The sequence below is a fragment of the Cervus canadensis genome, chromosome 10, assembly GCF_019320065.1.
Source record: "Cervus canadensis isolate Bull #8, Minnesota chromosome 10, ASM1932006v1, whole genome shotgun sequence".
In the NCBI taxonomy this organism is placed as follows: domain Eukaryota; kingdom Metazoa; phylum Chordata; class Mammalia; order Artiodactyla; family Cervidae; genus Cervus; species Cervus canadensis.
The window spans coordinates 35,612,431-35,629,296 of record NC_057395.1 but is presented as its reverse complement, the minus strand read 5'-3'; the positions used below and the strand labels follow the sequence as shown (position 1 = coordinate 35,629,296).

General features: G+C 38.8%; 1 protein-coding gene across 8 annotated transcripts in view; it reads left to right on the top strand.

Moving 5' to 3' along the window:
• The window catches only part of ZEB1 (zinc finger E-box binding homeobox 1), a 195,106-nt gene that overhangs the window by 161,833 nt on the left and 16,407 nt on the right, over positions 1–16,866 (top strand). For 6 of the 8 annotated variants that reach the window (XM_043479265.1, XM_043479264.1, XM_043479271.1 and 3 more), the window contains exons 4-5: positions 5,797–5,958; positions 14,419–14,621. In XM_043479265.1, the coding sequence (XP_043335200.1) occupies positions 5,797–5,958; positions 14,419–14,621 (365 nt within the window). The remainder of the gene's footprint in view (positions 1–5,796; positions 5,959–14,418; positions 14,622–16,866) is intronic. The other 2 variants (XM_043479270.1, XM_043479269.1) reach the window with 1 other exon arrangement.

Genomic DNA, 16,866 nt, shown 5'->3' with positions numbered 1-16,866 from the left:
AGGCAAAGTGCCAGCAAAAAAGACACCTAGAGTTCCAAGTTGACAGTATTTTACCTCACAGTTTGCTCTTCAGTACAAAAATGAATTCATGCTTTCAGTTTGAAGTACTGAGTGATACATAATTTCCCTCCCTCCCCCAAAAATAGTCAGGTCTGGAACTAGAGTTCCTGCTGAAATACAGCACCCCCTCCAAAGTAGTGAGCCCTGTGTGTTACTTCCCTGGCCCTCGGGGAGTTAGGAGTAAACAAACATTTAATAAAACTCTGATAAATGCAGTTTTCAGCAAAGAAGGGTGAAAATTAGATGTTTGAGACTTCAGAGCAGTTTAACTTTGAAGTCATGTTTCACCTTTGCTTGTGTTATTCCCTTCACTTCCAGGGAATAATGTGCTGACAAAGTAAACAAAACCATGGCAAGAGGTCACCATCATTAGTTTAGAACTTTGTCAGCTCCTTTCTCAAGCTCACTTCCTTCTGCAGTTCATGAAGTGAGGAGAACTATAGTCTCAGCTTAGTATTCAGAGAGTGAAAAAGTCACCCAAAACAACCTTTGTTCTTCTAAGCATCCCTTCTTTGTTTGTTTAGCTGATACTTGTGCAAAGTTTCAAAATTGGAGGATAAAGATTGGAGGAAGCCTAACTATCCTTTATTCTTATGGGAGTAAAACACTGATAGCCTCATAAAAATGTTATTCAGCCTTTATATTAAAGGTTTGCCTCTCTAGCCTTGCTTTCTATAATTTGTGATTATAACCCTACAATTGTACACTTTGACCAATGATTATAATCCTATCATTCTATACTGTGACAGTTAGTTCAGAGTTTTGTCACACCTGAAAGAAAACCAAATTGTCGTCATATTCTCAGTATTTGCTCATCCCTTTAATATTTAAACACATGCATTTATTAGTCTTAAGACTAGGAATTTTGCTTTATAATAGACCTTTTCACCACATGCACTTCCCAGCACTTTAAGTTTTAGGGGTAAACTGAGGAATGTCTGGTCTTAGCTTGAAACTGGCTTGGTAAGTACAGGTTCATGGAAACCATGTACTTTGGTTGGAAAGAGCCCAGCTTTCGATACTGAGTCATCTGCTCTGGTTCAATGTTCACCTTGCAGGACTGCTTTGAAGAAAATAGATAATAATTACAGAGCACTTACTATGTGCCTGGTACAGTACTAAACACATACTGTGTTAGTTCATTTAATCCTCCCAACTGTCCTAGGACATACTGTTACTATCCTCCAGATTTTATATTATACAGACTGATTATGTATTACCTCCCAGGTGATTATGTATTACCTAACCCTTCATGTTAGTAAGTACAGTTGACCCCTGAACATCACAGGTTTGAATGGTGCAGGTCCACACATACACGTATTTTATTTAATAATAAATACTGCAGTGCTTCACAGTCTGGGGTTGGTCAAGTCTTAGGATGTGGACTCATATACAATGAGGGCTGACTCTTAAGTTATACATGGATTTTCCACCACTTGGAAGGTCAGCACCCCTAAACCTCATGTTTTCAGGGTCAGCTGTAGTTATAACCTATTATCTGGCACATTAAAAAATGACATTTCTGACATCACTGTTATATTTGAAATCCACAGCAATTTAATACCATTCATTTTTTAAATATGAATACCTCTTTGAAAGTCAGAAATGTTGCATCATAATTTTTTCTCCCTGAACTCATAGAGAATTTAATGCTAACCAGTGTATATTTCCTGTTCAAAGATACTTTTGATCAACTGTCATTTCTTTTCAAGCAAAACATATATATAAATTGAAATTTAACTTTCTGTTTAGTTTCCAGGGACTATATGACTCCTAGATTTTTTTTAATTTATGGATTGCTTTATCCTATGATCACTGATCACAACATACATGACAAATTTTAATAACTACAGTTTACCCTTGAACAACCTAGGGGTTGGGGCACTGACCCCTCTGCCCAGTCAGAATCCATATACAACTTACAGTGAGCCCTCCTGAGTACCCAGCTCCTCCGTACAGAGGGCCTCTCTCTGTCTGCTGGTCCACATCCGTGGACACAACCAATCGTGGAGCACAGAGAACTCTAGTATTCACTTTTGAAAAAATCCAGTATAAGAGGACCCATGCAATTCAAAACTGTGTTGTTCAGGGGTCAACTACTCATTAAAGTAAAATGTTACTGGAAATGAGATTAAAGGAGCCAAAGTATTTTTTAATTAGCCCATATATCAGTAGTTTAATGTCGCTTATTCTAGAAGAAAAAGTGTGGAGCATTAATTCTGTTTCTGGTTTTTCTTTAGCTCTGAGAGAACTTTATTCTCATAAATAAAAAGATGAAATAAGTTTTTGTTATAAATGATTTATTACATTCTTTATATATCTTCAGAACTATATGCAACGAATTATGGTTATCTATTAATAAGAATATTTTAATGACTTGTCAATGACCAGTTCTATTAAATGCGCCTTCAGTTCTGTTGAAAGCAAAAATTCAGAGCCACCTATTTCGCTAAAGGATTTGTTTCCCAGTCACCAGAATCATTCAGGCCCTCACTTCCTTGGGTGTATACCAAAAGGCTTCACCCATACTTACTTACCAAAAGACTAATGATATCTGTTCTGACTTTTGCTATTTTTTTACCCTAACTTAGAGGCACCTTGTGTAATATGTTCAGAAATGGTTGGGAATACTGAAATATTGCTAATGAGTCAGTACATTTTTAAATAAAAATTCTTTTAATACCTGAACTAACTATATTTTGATCAATATAGCTGTAAACTTATTAGTTCATTCAATTTCTGGAAAATTTGTACCTAATAACCTTATTAGTGAAACTAATTATCACTGTTAGACCATCAGCCAAGTCAGACTTTCTGGCAGAAAAATAAAGTGTGTCTTCATTTTTCTAATTAAAATGAATGTGTCAATACACATTTTGAGGAATTTTATAAAATTTTTATATTAATATGAAGAATATATAATGTATAAAGAGGAATGTATAAAATATAAATAAATACTTCTTTAAAATAGATTATTCAACAATGAGGTTAAGGTTATTTAGATCTAGTCTAATTATTATGAGTTGTAAAAATCTTTGTCTCCAAATGAGTATATTTACAACCAGTGTATAGATAAGTTTATAACTTATTGAAGATATAATATTCATGTATAAAATACATATTACATATATAATTCTTAACAATGTACACTACTTAAAACCTTATCATTCCATCATCTAGGATATATTTAGCTACTAGACTATAGAAAATACATTTTAAAAGTGGAGAATATTTAATTGAAATAAATATTTTGTAATATAATCTGATAAAAGTATTTTTAAGTAACTTGTCAAATCTATATTTCCTCTATAAGAAATCACATAAATATAAATTTCATTTGTGAGTTTATTTTTTTTGTTGTTGTTGTTGTTCTACTTTTTTTTTTAATTTATTTATTTTAGTTGGAAGCTAATTACTTTACAGTATTGTAGTGGCTTTTGCCATGAATCAGCCATGGGTGTACATGTGTTCCCCATCCCGATCCCCCCTCCCACCTTCCTCCCCCTCCCACCCCTCAGGGTCATCCCAATGCACCAGCCCTGAGCACCCAGTCTCATGCATCTTAATCTAGTTTAACTCAAATATCTGAAGTTACATTGAAAAGATCTACTTAAAAAAATAATGGTAATACATAGTGGAACTATACGTAACTTTGTTCTGTGTTTTCCAAGTCTCCTGTAAATGTGTTGTCATACTTTCATAATTTAAAAAATAAAAAGAAAATAAAATGATAAAAGATATAACAACACAGACTTGTACTACTTTAGCTGTTCAGAAGTGCTTATTGTTTTAGCTAATGACAGATCCTAGGAAAGGTTTTCAAGAATACTCCTTGCTTTGTTCTCACCAGCCTTCTGAAGAGCAGTGAATTTTTTAAGAATAGTTAGGGAATGAAACAGGTGAGGTCATTAAGGGGAAATTACTCTTACTTTCTCTGGCCATATCATATAGCTGATTTCAGAGATTCATAACCAGGGCCCAAACATCCCCATTTCAGTCACCAGCCTTTCCCCTGATCACCTAGAGTGCTCTTACGTTGGCCTGATTGATCAGTAAAGCAGGCTTCTCCCAGTCAGTACTGTGAATTGTTTTCCTTTGGCAGCTGGAGGTTTTATACTGCAAGGCATGCGCTGTACTGATGTAATGGATGGAGGGGGGACCTGTCTGTCTTTGAAATTAGAGCAAAGGACCGTGAAAAAGGAGAAGAAAGAAGCTTTTGGACTCTAGAAAGGGCCCTGCATGGAAGGACCCTGCATGAAAGCTGAGGATCTGGAAATGGATTCCCTTTAAGTGAAGAGTGGTGGCTTCCATCTTAAAGAGTCTTCACCTCTGCTTGGATCCAGTGACCAAGGTTTGGCGACGACTGGCAGCAACTAAAAAAATACACTTCTCAGTACAGTTGACCATCGAACGATACAGTGGTGGAGGCACCTGCCCCCCCCGCCCCCGCAGTGGAAATTCCCACATGTAATTTACAGGCAGCCCTCCTAATACTGGATTCCTCTGTGTCTACAGTTTCACATCCATGGGTTCAACCAATGACGACAGTTGTATAGTACTAGAGTATTTACTGTTGAAAAAACCCAAGTATAAGTGGATCCTCACAGTTCAAACCCATATTGTTCAGGGACTGACTGTATACAGCAGACACCACATAACTGATGGCTACTGACTGTTTAAAAGGAGGAAAAGATGATGCGTAGTCACCTTTATTACTGTGTCATTGGTGCTAGAGTTTTAAGCAGCAGCCACACTGAGGAACTGGGTTACTGCTCCCGTGCCAAGTGTTTTAGTATCTGTTGAACAAAAAGATGCTGGTACATCACCATCTTAATTGGGTCCAGTTCAGTCTGCTGTTTCACAAATTCAGAACTGACTTCAATCTGAAGTGTGTGAAGAAGTCATCCATGAGACATCCAGGGGCCACACTGACCCAGGAGAGTCACCAGAAGTGTGGACCCTCCTCCGGGAGGGGGACAGATGGACGGAAACCCCAGAGCTTCAGGCCTACCCTGCAGCACACCAGTGCCCTGGGCTGCCTTCTCCAAGTGAAGACATGCGTTAGCCTCGTAACCTTCTGACTCCGGAGGAAATGCCTCTCCCATCACCCTACAGTGACACAGTTACTGGGGCAGAAAGACAGAGAACAGCCCTGTCTGTATCTGAATACTCGGGGAGATGGAAAGCACTCTTATCAATTTGATACTCTTTAACTCTTATTAGAAATCTTTCTGACTGTAGCTAACTATTAATGCTGTTTTCTAAGAAATCACATAACTGAACTGAACTTCAGAGCAGTTTGCACTCAGTTTGTCAATTCAAGTACAACTCTTAAGTAAACATGATACAGGAGGTTGCTAGGAAGAATTTAGGTTTGAGAACTATGTCTTTCTCTTTTCCTATTTTCCTTGCTTTATTATTGATTGAGAAACTAAGGATTCAGCCAACCTCCACTGGGTCTTGTTCACCAGTGCAATGGAATAGAAGTACAACCCTAAAACTTAAAGAGGATATGGTAACAATGTTGAGACTTTTAGAACACTTTAAACTTATGAAAACAGACCTCTCAATAGATTATAGCTGAATGAGTAAATTGTTTTTAATGTTCCTGTAAATATTTCCTGTAGATTCAAAGACAGTCCTATATTCTCTCAAGGTAGTTGCATATTTAGGAAAACTATGTAACAACTTGGTGGTGAAATGGCTTTTTATATATAGAGTATGCATTTCTTTTAGTAAAAGATGATGAATGCGACTCAGATGCAGAAAATGAACAAAACCATGATCCTAACGTTGAAGAGTTCCTGCAACAACAAGATACTGCAGTCATCTACCCAGAGGCACCTGAGGACGACCAGAGGCAGGGCACGCCGGAGGCCAGCGGGCATGACGAAAACGGTAATTGGAGCTCACGGCCGCTTGGTTCTCACCTCTGAAGGATTATTGCTTCCATTGCACTGTGTGGGAACCCACCTTACTATAGGGAACATTTCTGAAAACCAGAATTTATTGCAGATGGCAATAGAGGGTAATCTCTTTAGTGAATGGAGTGATGTCCATGGTAACAGTGTGTAGTCTTTTGTCAGTGCATCTCCTATGTATACTGTGATACCCCCACATGTGAAATGCTTAGGATCATGCCTGGACATTGACTTCCATTCACTTATATGGCAGCAGGCAGTAGAAGTAGGTACTGGGAGAAACCATACTTCTCCCTGATGCTACTCCACTGTTCTGGAAGAAAACCTTGGTGGTATGGTTCAGAACATACTAATTTGGAGACAGATTTTTTTTTCCTGTATCTATGTTGGTCGCCTCTGATATTAACAGCCAGTGTATAAACAGCAGTAAAAAACAGTAGTAATGTGTTTGTATTCTCCTGTAAAGAAATCAGCTGTCATTCTGCCTTCCAAGCATTAGAAACAGATGAAAATAGCATGTTTCAATACTGCTCTCTCAAGTCGTTTCACCCTTGCCCTCCCCTACTGTGACCAAAGGTCTGTTCTTTATGTCTGCGTCTCCTTGCTGCCTGCAAATACGATCATCTGTACTATCTTTCTAGATTCCATAGATATGCATTAATGTATAATATTAATATACAATTGTTTGTCTCTTTCTGACTCACTTCATTCTGTTTAATAGGCTCTAGGTTCATCCATCTCATTAGAACTGACTCAAACGTGTTCCTTTTTATAGCTGAGTAATATTCCATTGTGTATATGTACCACATCTTTATCCATTCATCTGTCAGTGGGACATCTAGGTTGCTTCCATGTCATAACTATTGTAAATAGTGCTATAATGAACATTGGGGTACACGAGTCTTTCTTTTTCAATTATGGTTTCTTATGGCCAGTAGTAGGAATGCTGGGTCATATGGTAGTTTTTATTCTTAGTTTTGTAAGGAATCTCCGTACTCTTCTCCATAGTGGCTGTATCAGTTTGCATTCCCACCAACAGGGCGAGAGGGTTCCCCCTTCTCCATACTCTCTAGACATTTATTGTTGGTAGACTTTATGATGATGGCCATTCTGATCAGAGGAAGATAACATTTCATTGTAGTTTTGATTTGCATTTCTCTGATAGGGAATGATACTGTGCATTTCATGTGTTTATTAGCCATCTGCATGTCGTCTTTGGAGAAATGTCTGTATAGGTTTTCTGCCCGCTTTTTGATGGAGTTGGTTGTTTTTCTAGTATTGAGCTGCATGAGCTGCTTGTATAGTTTGGAAATTAGTCCTCTGTCAGTTGTTTCATTTGCTATTATTTTCTTCCATCCTGAGGGCCATCTTTTCCCCTTGCTTATAGGTTCCTTCATTGTGCAGAGGCTTTCAGTGAGGTCCCATTGGTTTTTGTTTTTATCTGTGTTACTCCAGGAGGTGGGTCAGAGAGGATCTTGCATATTGCTGTGATTTATGTCAAAGAGTGTTCTGCCTATGTTTTCCTCTGAGTTTTATCATTTCTGGCCTTACATTTAGGTCTTTAATCCATTTTGAGTTTATTTTTGTGTGTTGTGTTAGGAAGTTCTAATTTCTTTTACACATAGCTGCCCAGTTTTCCCAGCACCACTTATTGAAAAGACTGTCTTTTCTAATCTGTATGTATCCCTAGATCTGAAGTGGGTCTTTGTGTGTGTGTGTGTGTGTGTATTCAGTCAATAGGTTGTGTCTCTTTGCAACCACATGGACTGCAGCATGCCAGGCTTCCCTGTCCTTCACTACCTCCTGGAGTTTGCTCAAATTATGTCCATTCAGTCTGTGATGCTATCTAACCATCTCATCCTTTGCCACCCGCTTCTGCTTTTGCCTTCCTTCTTTCCCAGCATCAGAGTCTTTTCTAATGAGTCAGCTCTTTGCATCAGGTAGTCAAAGTACTGGAGCTGCAGCATTAGTCCTTCCAATGAATATTCAGGATTAATTTCCTTTGGAATAGACTGGTTTGATCTTCTTGCAGTCCAGGGCACTCTCAGGAGTATTCTCCAGCACCACAATTGGAAGGCATCAAATCTTTGGCACTCAGCCTTTTTTATGGTCCAGCTCTCACATCCATACATGATTATTGAAAAAACCATAGCTTTGACTATACGAACCTTTGTCAGCAAAGTGATGTCTTTTTAATATGCTCTCTAGGTTTGCCATAACTTTCCTTCCAAGAAGCAAGCGTCTTTTAATGTCATGGCTGCAGTCATCATCTACGGTGATTTGGGTGTCTTATAGACTATACATATTCAGGTCTTATCTTTGTATCCATTCAGCCAATCTTTTGGTTGGAGCATTTAATCTATTTACATTTAACGTAATTGATGATATATATATTCTTATTGCTGTTTTGTTACTTTGGGGATTGTTTTTGTGGATTTGGGCATTTATTGTTTGTAGATTTTTTGATGATAGCCATTCTGACTGGTGTGAAGTGATACCTAATTGTAGTTTTGATTTGCATTTCTCTAATAATTAATAATGTTGAGCTTCTTTTTGTGTGCCTTTTAGCCATCTGTATGTCTTCTTTGGAAAAAAGTCCATTTAGATTTTTTGCCCATTTTTTGATTGCATTGTTAAAAGAACAGCTGAGTTGCATGAGCTGTTTGTTGGGTGGTTTGTTTTTGTAGATCTTTTTTCTTCCCTTCCTCTCTGGTTCTCTTGTGATTTGATGACTATCTTTAGTGTTGTGTTGAGATTCCTTTTTCCTTTTTGTGCATATGTCTGTTGTAGATTTTTGGTTTGCAGTTCCCACAAGGTTTTGCTAAAGCAGTCTGTATATATACAAGATAGTTTTAAGTTGCTGGTCTCTTAATTTCAAATGTGTTTCCAATATCCTTCATTGTACTCGTCTCTTCTCATGATTGCTGGTTTTGATGCCATGTTTGTGTGGATGATTTCCTGCCTTTACTATATGTTTGCCCTAACCAGTGAGCATTCCCATTCATAATTGCCTTGTTTCTAGTTGTAGGCTTTTCTTTTTCCCCTGGAGAAGTTTCTTCATCAATTATTGTAAAACTGGTTTGGTGGTGCCAAATTAGCTTTTGCTTGTCTGTAAAATTTTTGACTTCTCTGTCGAAATCAGAGCTTTGCTGAGTATTCTTGGTTACAGGTTTTTCCCTTTCACCCCTTTAAATATACGTTGCCACTCCCTTCTGGCCTCTAGGGTTTCTGCTAAAAAATAAGCTAATAACCTTATGGGGGCTCCCTTGTATGTTATTTGTTGCTTTTCCCTTGTTGCTTTTAATATTTTCTCTTTAATTTTTTTAATTTATTTATTTTAATTGGAGGCTAATTACATTACAGTATTGTCGTGGTTTTTGCCATACATTCACATGAATCAGCCATGGGTGTACATGTGTCCCTCATCCCGAACCCCTCTCCCACGTCCCTCCCCATCCCATCTCTCAGGGTCACCCCAGTACACCGGCCCTTAGCGCACTGTCTCATGCATCAAACCTGGACTGGCAATCTATTTCATGTATATATAACATATAAACATGTTTTAAACATGTTTATATAAACATGTTTATATGTTTATATACATATAAACATGTATATGGAAATATACATGTTTCAATGCTATTCTCTCTTTAATTTTTTATCAAGTTGATTAATATGTCTTGGCATGTTCCTCCTTGGGTTTATCCTGGGTTTTTCTGTGCTTCCTGGACTTAGGTGACTATTTCCATTCCCATGTTAGGGAAGTTTCCAGCTATTATCTCTTCAAATATTTTCTCAGGCCCTTTCTCTCTCTCTTCTTCTAGGACCGCTATAATGTGAATGTGGGTACATTTAATGTTGTCCCAACAGGTAGGTCTGGCCCAGGCTCCTCTGAAATCACTGCTTTTCCCCTTGTGTCCCAGCACATCCAATACCTTGTGTGTGCCCCTTAAGCATGTTACTTACCTTTTCCTCAATTTTTTGGAGTTCCTATGATCAAGCCCCATTGGCCTTAAAAGTCAAATGTTCTGGGGTCTCATCCCCCTGATGCCAGATCTCCAGACTCAGAAGCCTAATATAGGGCTCAGAACTCTCATTCCTGTGGGAGAACCTCTGCAATATGATTACTGTCTAGTAAATGTGTCACCCACCCAGCAGGAATGGGGTTTAGTTGTATTGCGAATACACCCCTTATACCATCTCCTTATGGCCTCTTCTGTGTCCTTGGAAGTAGAATATCTTTTCTGGTAGGTTCCAGCCTTTTTTTGCTGTTGGCTGTTCAGCATTTAATTGTGATTTGGGTGTCTTCTTGAGAGGCAGTAAGTGCAGGTCCTTACTCCTCCATCTTGTCCTCTGGGCTTACTTTAATCTTAGGCACTTCTTCTTTTTTTTTTTTTTCATTTATTTTTATTAGTTGGAGGCTAATCACTTTACAATATTGTAGTGGTTTTTGTCATACATTGATATGAATCAGCCATGGATTTACAAGTATTCCCCATCCCGATCCCCCCTCCCACCTCCCTCTCCACCCAATTCCTCTGGGTCTTCCCAGTGCACCAGGCCCGAGCACTTGTCTCATGCACTTATTCTTGAACTCAACACTGCAATGGTGATTCTCTTATTCTCTGTCATGAAGATGGATGAGGAATGGGGTTATAATTTGACCTATTATTAATTGAATTATTTGATTTCTTACTGTTGAGTTTTAAGGATTCTTTGTGTATTTTGGATAATAGTCCTTCTTCAGCTGTGTCATTTGTAAATAGTTTTTCCAGTCTGTGGCTTATCATCTAATTCTCTTATTGTCTTATCTCACGGGGCAGAACATTCTCAATTAAGTCCAGCTTACCAATTATGTCTTTCATGACTCATGCCTTTGGTATCTAAACAGGCATTACAGTACCCAAGTTGGTATAAGTTTTCTTCTGTTATAACCTATGTCTTAGTCATTTTGTATTTTATAATTAGGCCTGTGATCCTTTTTGAGTTAATTTTTGTGAAGGGTGTAAGGTCTGTGTTTACATTCATATTTTTGTGTGTGGATGTCCAGTTGATCCATTACAGTTTGTTGAAAAGACTGTCTTTGCTCCACTGTATTGCATTTGCTCTCTGGGCTCACCTGTATTCCATTCCACTGATCCATTTGTCTGTTTTCTTGCAGACACCACACTATCTTAATTATTATAGCTCTGTAGTAAGCCTTGAAGACAGGTAGTGTCAGTCTCCCGTTATTCTTGCCTTCAGTGTTATGTTGCCTCTTCTGGGTCTCTTGCCTCTCCATGTGAGTTTAGAATTTTTGTCAATATCCATAAAATAACTTGATTGGGACTGCACTGAATATGTAGATCTAGTTGGGAAGAACTGACACCCTGATATTATTGAGTCTCCTTATCCTTGAACATGGAATATCTCTGTATTTATTGAGTGCTTTGGTTTCATTCATTAGAGTTTTATAGTTTTCCTCAAATAAATCTTAGATTTATGCCTAATTATTTCAGCATTTTGGTGCTAATGTAAATGGTACTGTATCAATCAACTTTCAGATTTTTGAAGGAAATCTACAAGGGTGATACAGAAAACAAATCAGATTCCATTACAGAAAGTCAACTGTCCCTTCCTTAAATTAGGAAATCAACTGTGAAAAAGATCAGAAGGGAAAGTTTCACTCCAGAATAGGTAGGATTTCTGTAAATAATTTGGTGACAAAGGAAAGAGAAGTAGGGTACTCTAGGAATTCTTTACTCCAGTGTGGCAAAAGGACACATTTCTGAAAACAATAGATCGTTAGCCTGGGGACACTGCAGTTCAGTTTAATAATATGTGTTCTGTTGATCTGTTTGCAGATTTGTAGAGTCCATAGTTTTATATAATTATAAATTATATAATTCTGTATTATAATTCAGTAGGGCCTACTTTTGTTTTCCTGGATTTTTTTTTCTCTTAAAATGTGTTAACATTTCACCTGAAGAAGCAGTAGGTTACAATAAATATGAAAGGGAAATATAAAACCTTAAAATACAGATGTTTATAAATATGTAAAATTTTTATGCAACAAACAGGATTTCAAAAAGCCTCAGTGAAATAATGAAAACTAAACTTTGTAAAGTCCATTGTTACAAATCAGTGCAGTTAAGTCCCATTAGAGTTGGAGCCATGGTCATTCTGAATCAGTATAACATTTGAAGTATATAATGTTTTTCATTCAGGTATTCATTACCTTCAGGTATGTAATGTAGCTTAACTACTAATACAATATTTCACAGTAGATATTCTGTCACACCAGCAACATCTCTTTCCATGAAAAAGTGATTATCTTCAAAAGCACTTAGGTTTTTAATGTTTTAGTAAATTAAACATACCATCCTGTACTTCATAAGTTGTAAACAGGGGAGCTTCATTCCAGCAGGTTGATTTATCAAAATTCTGGTTCAGTGGGAACAAATCAAGGAGGTTTTTTCACAGGTTTTATATCAGTCTGCCACTAAAGGAAGTTTAAGACACAGAAATTTAAAATGTTTTTTAAGTAAGTTTATTTATGGTCACAGATTCATAAAGAAATTATAGTTTGAAAAGTGGTCAGACATAGGGTAGATTTTTTAGTACTGAATTCCTACCATAGGTGTATTATAGGAATTCTAAAAAGAAACATTCCTTACAAGTCTTCATTGCTAAAAGGTGAGTTTAAAAATAAACAATTCAAAAATTTTTAAAAACAAAAATTTTAACTTTTAAACCTGTTCATTCTATAAACTTATGATGTTAAATATTTAGATTTATTGTTCATTGTTTTATACTGTTGGCCTAAAATAGTAAGTTCATATCTCATGTGTGTGAGAACATTCAACAGATATTTATGAAAAGAACTTGCTGTTTAAATATGAGCAACTTGCCATTTTATAAAATTATTAGTATTTTGTACATTAATTACAAGAATAAATCATGAAGACAAACGAAAATAGAATGCAATGCTAGCAGACAGCTTATGACACAGGCGTTCAGGGCAGCTTGACTAGTGGAAGCAAACTGATTGTGGTGCTGATGATAAAACCCCTGTCAGGTGGACTCTGACTTTAGCCCCTGACACCAGCTGAGAGCAGTAGGGTCGACAGGCGAGGAGAGCGTCCCAAACACTGGCTTCCCACTCGCCTGTGCAAATGGGAAACTGATGTCAGACAAAACATAGCCTGACTGCCCACCCCCGCCACACATAGCCACTTCCCCCGCCCGTGGCTAGTCTAGTCCCCAAAGAAGGGGGTCATGTCAGAGTCATCACCAGTGGGAAAGTCTCTGGCTCCAGGTGCCTTGTTAGCTGATAACAGAAGATACTATCATAAACTTTGGGGTCTTGGTTGTTTGACTTTATTCATTTATTTGATATGTATTTCCGTGTACTTAGCTGTGTAAAGTCAGGTGTTCAGTCTGTTCTTTGCAGGCTTGTCCTTGAACAAGATATTTGATTTATATGGACTTGAATTTCAATAACAGTGACATGTTTATGAAGTAAAGAAGATTGTTATGACATTTTCTCTGGTAGTCTGTTTTTCTATAAGAAATTAAAAATAAAGTTAAGATAACATTTATAGCAAGATGTGACTTAGGAACTTTTTTCTTTGAAGAAGTAAATCCAATATAGAAATGTAGTTAAATAATGTTAATTGGCCAAGTGGTATTACATTTTAAGATTGGCAGGCTTAGATGTTTCCATGTATTAAAAATATGTAGTTCATTCTCTGAACTACAGTTTATCTATAATGGCTTATTTTCTGAAAGCTATCCTAATAGTCATCCATCTGAAACTAAACAAGAAGTGTGCCAGTGTGTTTCAGGAGGGGAAAGAACATGAAGAACTCACGCAGGGGGCATCTCAGTGGCCAGCCCTGAGTGCAGCCCCCACCGCTCCTCATAACCTCCCTGCAGTGTGTCCTCCATGGTCCCCCGCAGGGGAGCCTTAGACACGTGGTCTAACTGTATGTTACTTACTCTCTGATGACTGTAGTGACATTCTTCAAATTTGAAAGAATGAACATTCAATAACTAATGACGACATTGTTACCCTTGTAGAAAATGGTTATGGTGTACCAAACCCCTTTCATGTGTATACATTCACAACAATAACCTGCATTATAATTTTGCTTTTGTTTTGTCTAATTAACCATACAAAAGAAGGGAAGAATTATGTTTTAGTGAAAAAGATATGAGACTTTAAAGTCAGCTTGCATTTGACTCTCAACTTCACTGTTCACAAGCTGTGTAACTTGGAAGTTATTTAACCTTTTCTGGGCATCACATCCTCTCTTTATAAAACAGAGACACATCAGTGTGTTGGTTTTGAGGATCAAATACAAAACACAATATCTGGCACATAGCAGAGGGCCTCGGTGAGAGCTTTGGTACTATTTTGGGAACAACTTTAAAATGTACGATCCTTCTTTTGCAGGAACACCAGATGCATTTTCCCAGTTGCTCACCTGTCCGTATTGTGACAGAGGATATAAACGCTTTACCTCTCTGAAAGAACACATTAAGTATCGCCACGAGAAGAATGAAGACAACTTCAGCTGCTCCCTGTGCAGCTACACGTTTGCATACAGAACCCAGCTCGAGCGCCACATGACCTCCCACAAATCAGGACGAGAGCAGGTAAGCGGCACCACTCCGATCCACCCACTATCCATGCCGAGAACTCCTCACTCCGTGGAAGGCAAGGGCTCTCTCACACTGAGAGCGTAAGGGGCTGCACTAGACAGTGTCCGGTCTGCAGCCTTGTAAAAAGGACAATTATTCCTTTGGATGATTGGGTCATTTCTGAGTTTAAATGCACATGTAAATACTATGAACACTATTTTAGAAGTGACTACATTTTTTCTTTTTCAGACACGGTCCCTTTCAACTCAGTTATTTTGCTTATATCATAACAAATACGTCAAGTTGATAACTGGATTTCAAAATGCATTTTACTAAAATGTTCAATGTAGGAAAAATAAATACCATTTCATAAACCACATGACTTACTACTGACCAAGTAGAGGAGAAAATCAAACAATAATCAAGTTTAATTTTTCGTGAAACGCTGACTATTATCAGTATAAGCTACTGTGGCTTTTTCCCATGTAAGGGAAGTTGCCTCTTAAGAATCTAAAGTTTAGACTGAATCATTTTTAATCTGAGGACTCAATTTTCATATGGTTTATTCTGTTTCTATGTCGCTTTGCCTCAGCTTCTAGAAGTATTAACCAAGACTATCCTTAAGTTAGGTTGCTGGCTCTGAACTTAAGGATTAAAGTCAGAAACGTTTTCGCCAGTTCTGCTTTTGTAAGGTCAACTGTAAATAATCAAATTAATATCTGGTTAATCTAGATTTAAAAATCAAATAAGTATTCAGCAGCACACAGTATGTTGAAGGTGTGTGCTGTTCTTGGGACACGTGTCCAGTCTCTTCTATCAAAAGACTTGGAACACCTGTCACTGACCCCAGAGAGCACAAGTTACCCTTTTGGCTGTGACGGCTCAGCCAAAACCCAGGCCAAAATCTGTAAGAGAAACAGTGATGAGAATGGGTCAGCCTGCCTTCTCAGGACCCTGGTGACGGTACTCATGAAGTCAGCGTGTGGAGAGTACAGGCAGGCATGCGCACAGGACCAGCTCTTCCTCGCCTAGGTCAGTGCTTCAGTCCACAGAGGAGCACTTGGGGTGGGAGCGAGCGCCGCGAGGAGGAAACCGACCCACAGACGACAAACCCCACCTTCTCATCTGCCCCAAACGAGTCTCGTCAGGGACAGAACAGAAGCATGCTCTTGGCCACCCCGGTGTCCCGACCTGACCACAGTGTGGGTGGGCCCTGGGGACCTGACCCCAGTGTAGACAGGCCTGGGGATGTGGCCACAGTGTGGACGAGCCCTGGGGACGTGACCATAGTGTAGACAGGCCCTGGGGACATGACCACAGTACAGACAAGCCCTGGGGACGTGACTACGGTATAGATGAGCCCTGGGAAAGGGGCTATTCAGGTGACATTTGGGGAGCAGAGCTATCCTGCAACTGCTGCCCCCACATCCTCTTCACCCCAAGGGCCCTTGTCAAAGGAAGGAGCTTCAAAGGACAGAGGGAACTGGAGGGAAAGCAGGAGATGCTGTGAGAAAAACAAGTCGTAAGATCTCTTATGAGCATGAAGGCCATTTTGTGTGTGAGGCTTTCTCTGAGGGATGTAAAGGTAGTCGGTCGGTTTCGTATGTGAAATATGTGGTCAGACCAAGGTCAGAAATGAGCTGTGATGAATGTGGAGACCAGCATCATGAGGGGTATAATTGGGAACCGTTTAGGTTAGGAGGCAGAACGTCTGCCTTGCTGGCCTCTGGAGATCAAGGTAAGCATTTCCATGTTGTCTTATTCATGCAACAGATGTTTGAGTTTTGATTCTGTGTAAGGCCTGTTGTAGGTGTTCAAGGCACAGTAGTGAAAATGAGCAAGTCCCTGACCGTAGTGGGCATGTATTATAGGTGTGAGAAAACATGTAAAATATAAACAGGTAGAATGAAGAAAACAAAGCAAAGTAAGAGGATAGAAAGTGGTGGAAGCTGCTTTTTTTTGTTGTTGTTGTTTTTTAAATAGAGTAGAGAGACCTTTGAGACTAGGACATCTGAACCTAGACTTGGGTGAAGTGAGGGAGCCAGTCACAGAATGACTGGGAGAAGGGCGTTCTGTGCAGAGGCAGCAGAGAGCGTGACGGCCTCGAGGCAGAAGCCAAGGAACAGCAGGCAGCCGGGGTGCACGGAGGGAGAAAGAGGCTGGGTAGGGAGGAGGCAGATGATGAGGCCTCTCGTATGAGCCATGGCTAAGGCCTGTGCTTTTACTCTAAAGTATGATAGGGAAGCATTTGAAAGATACT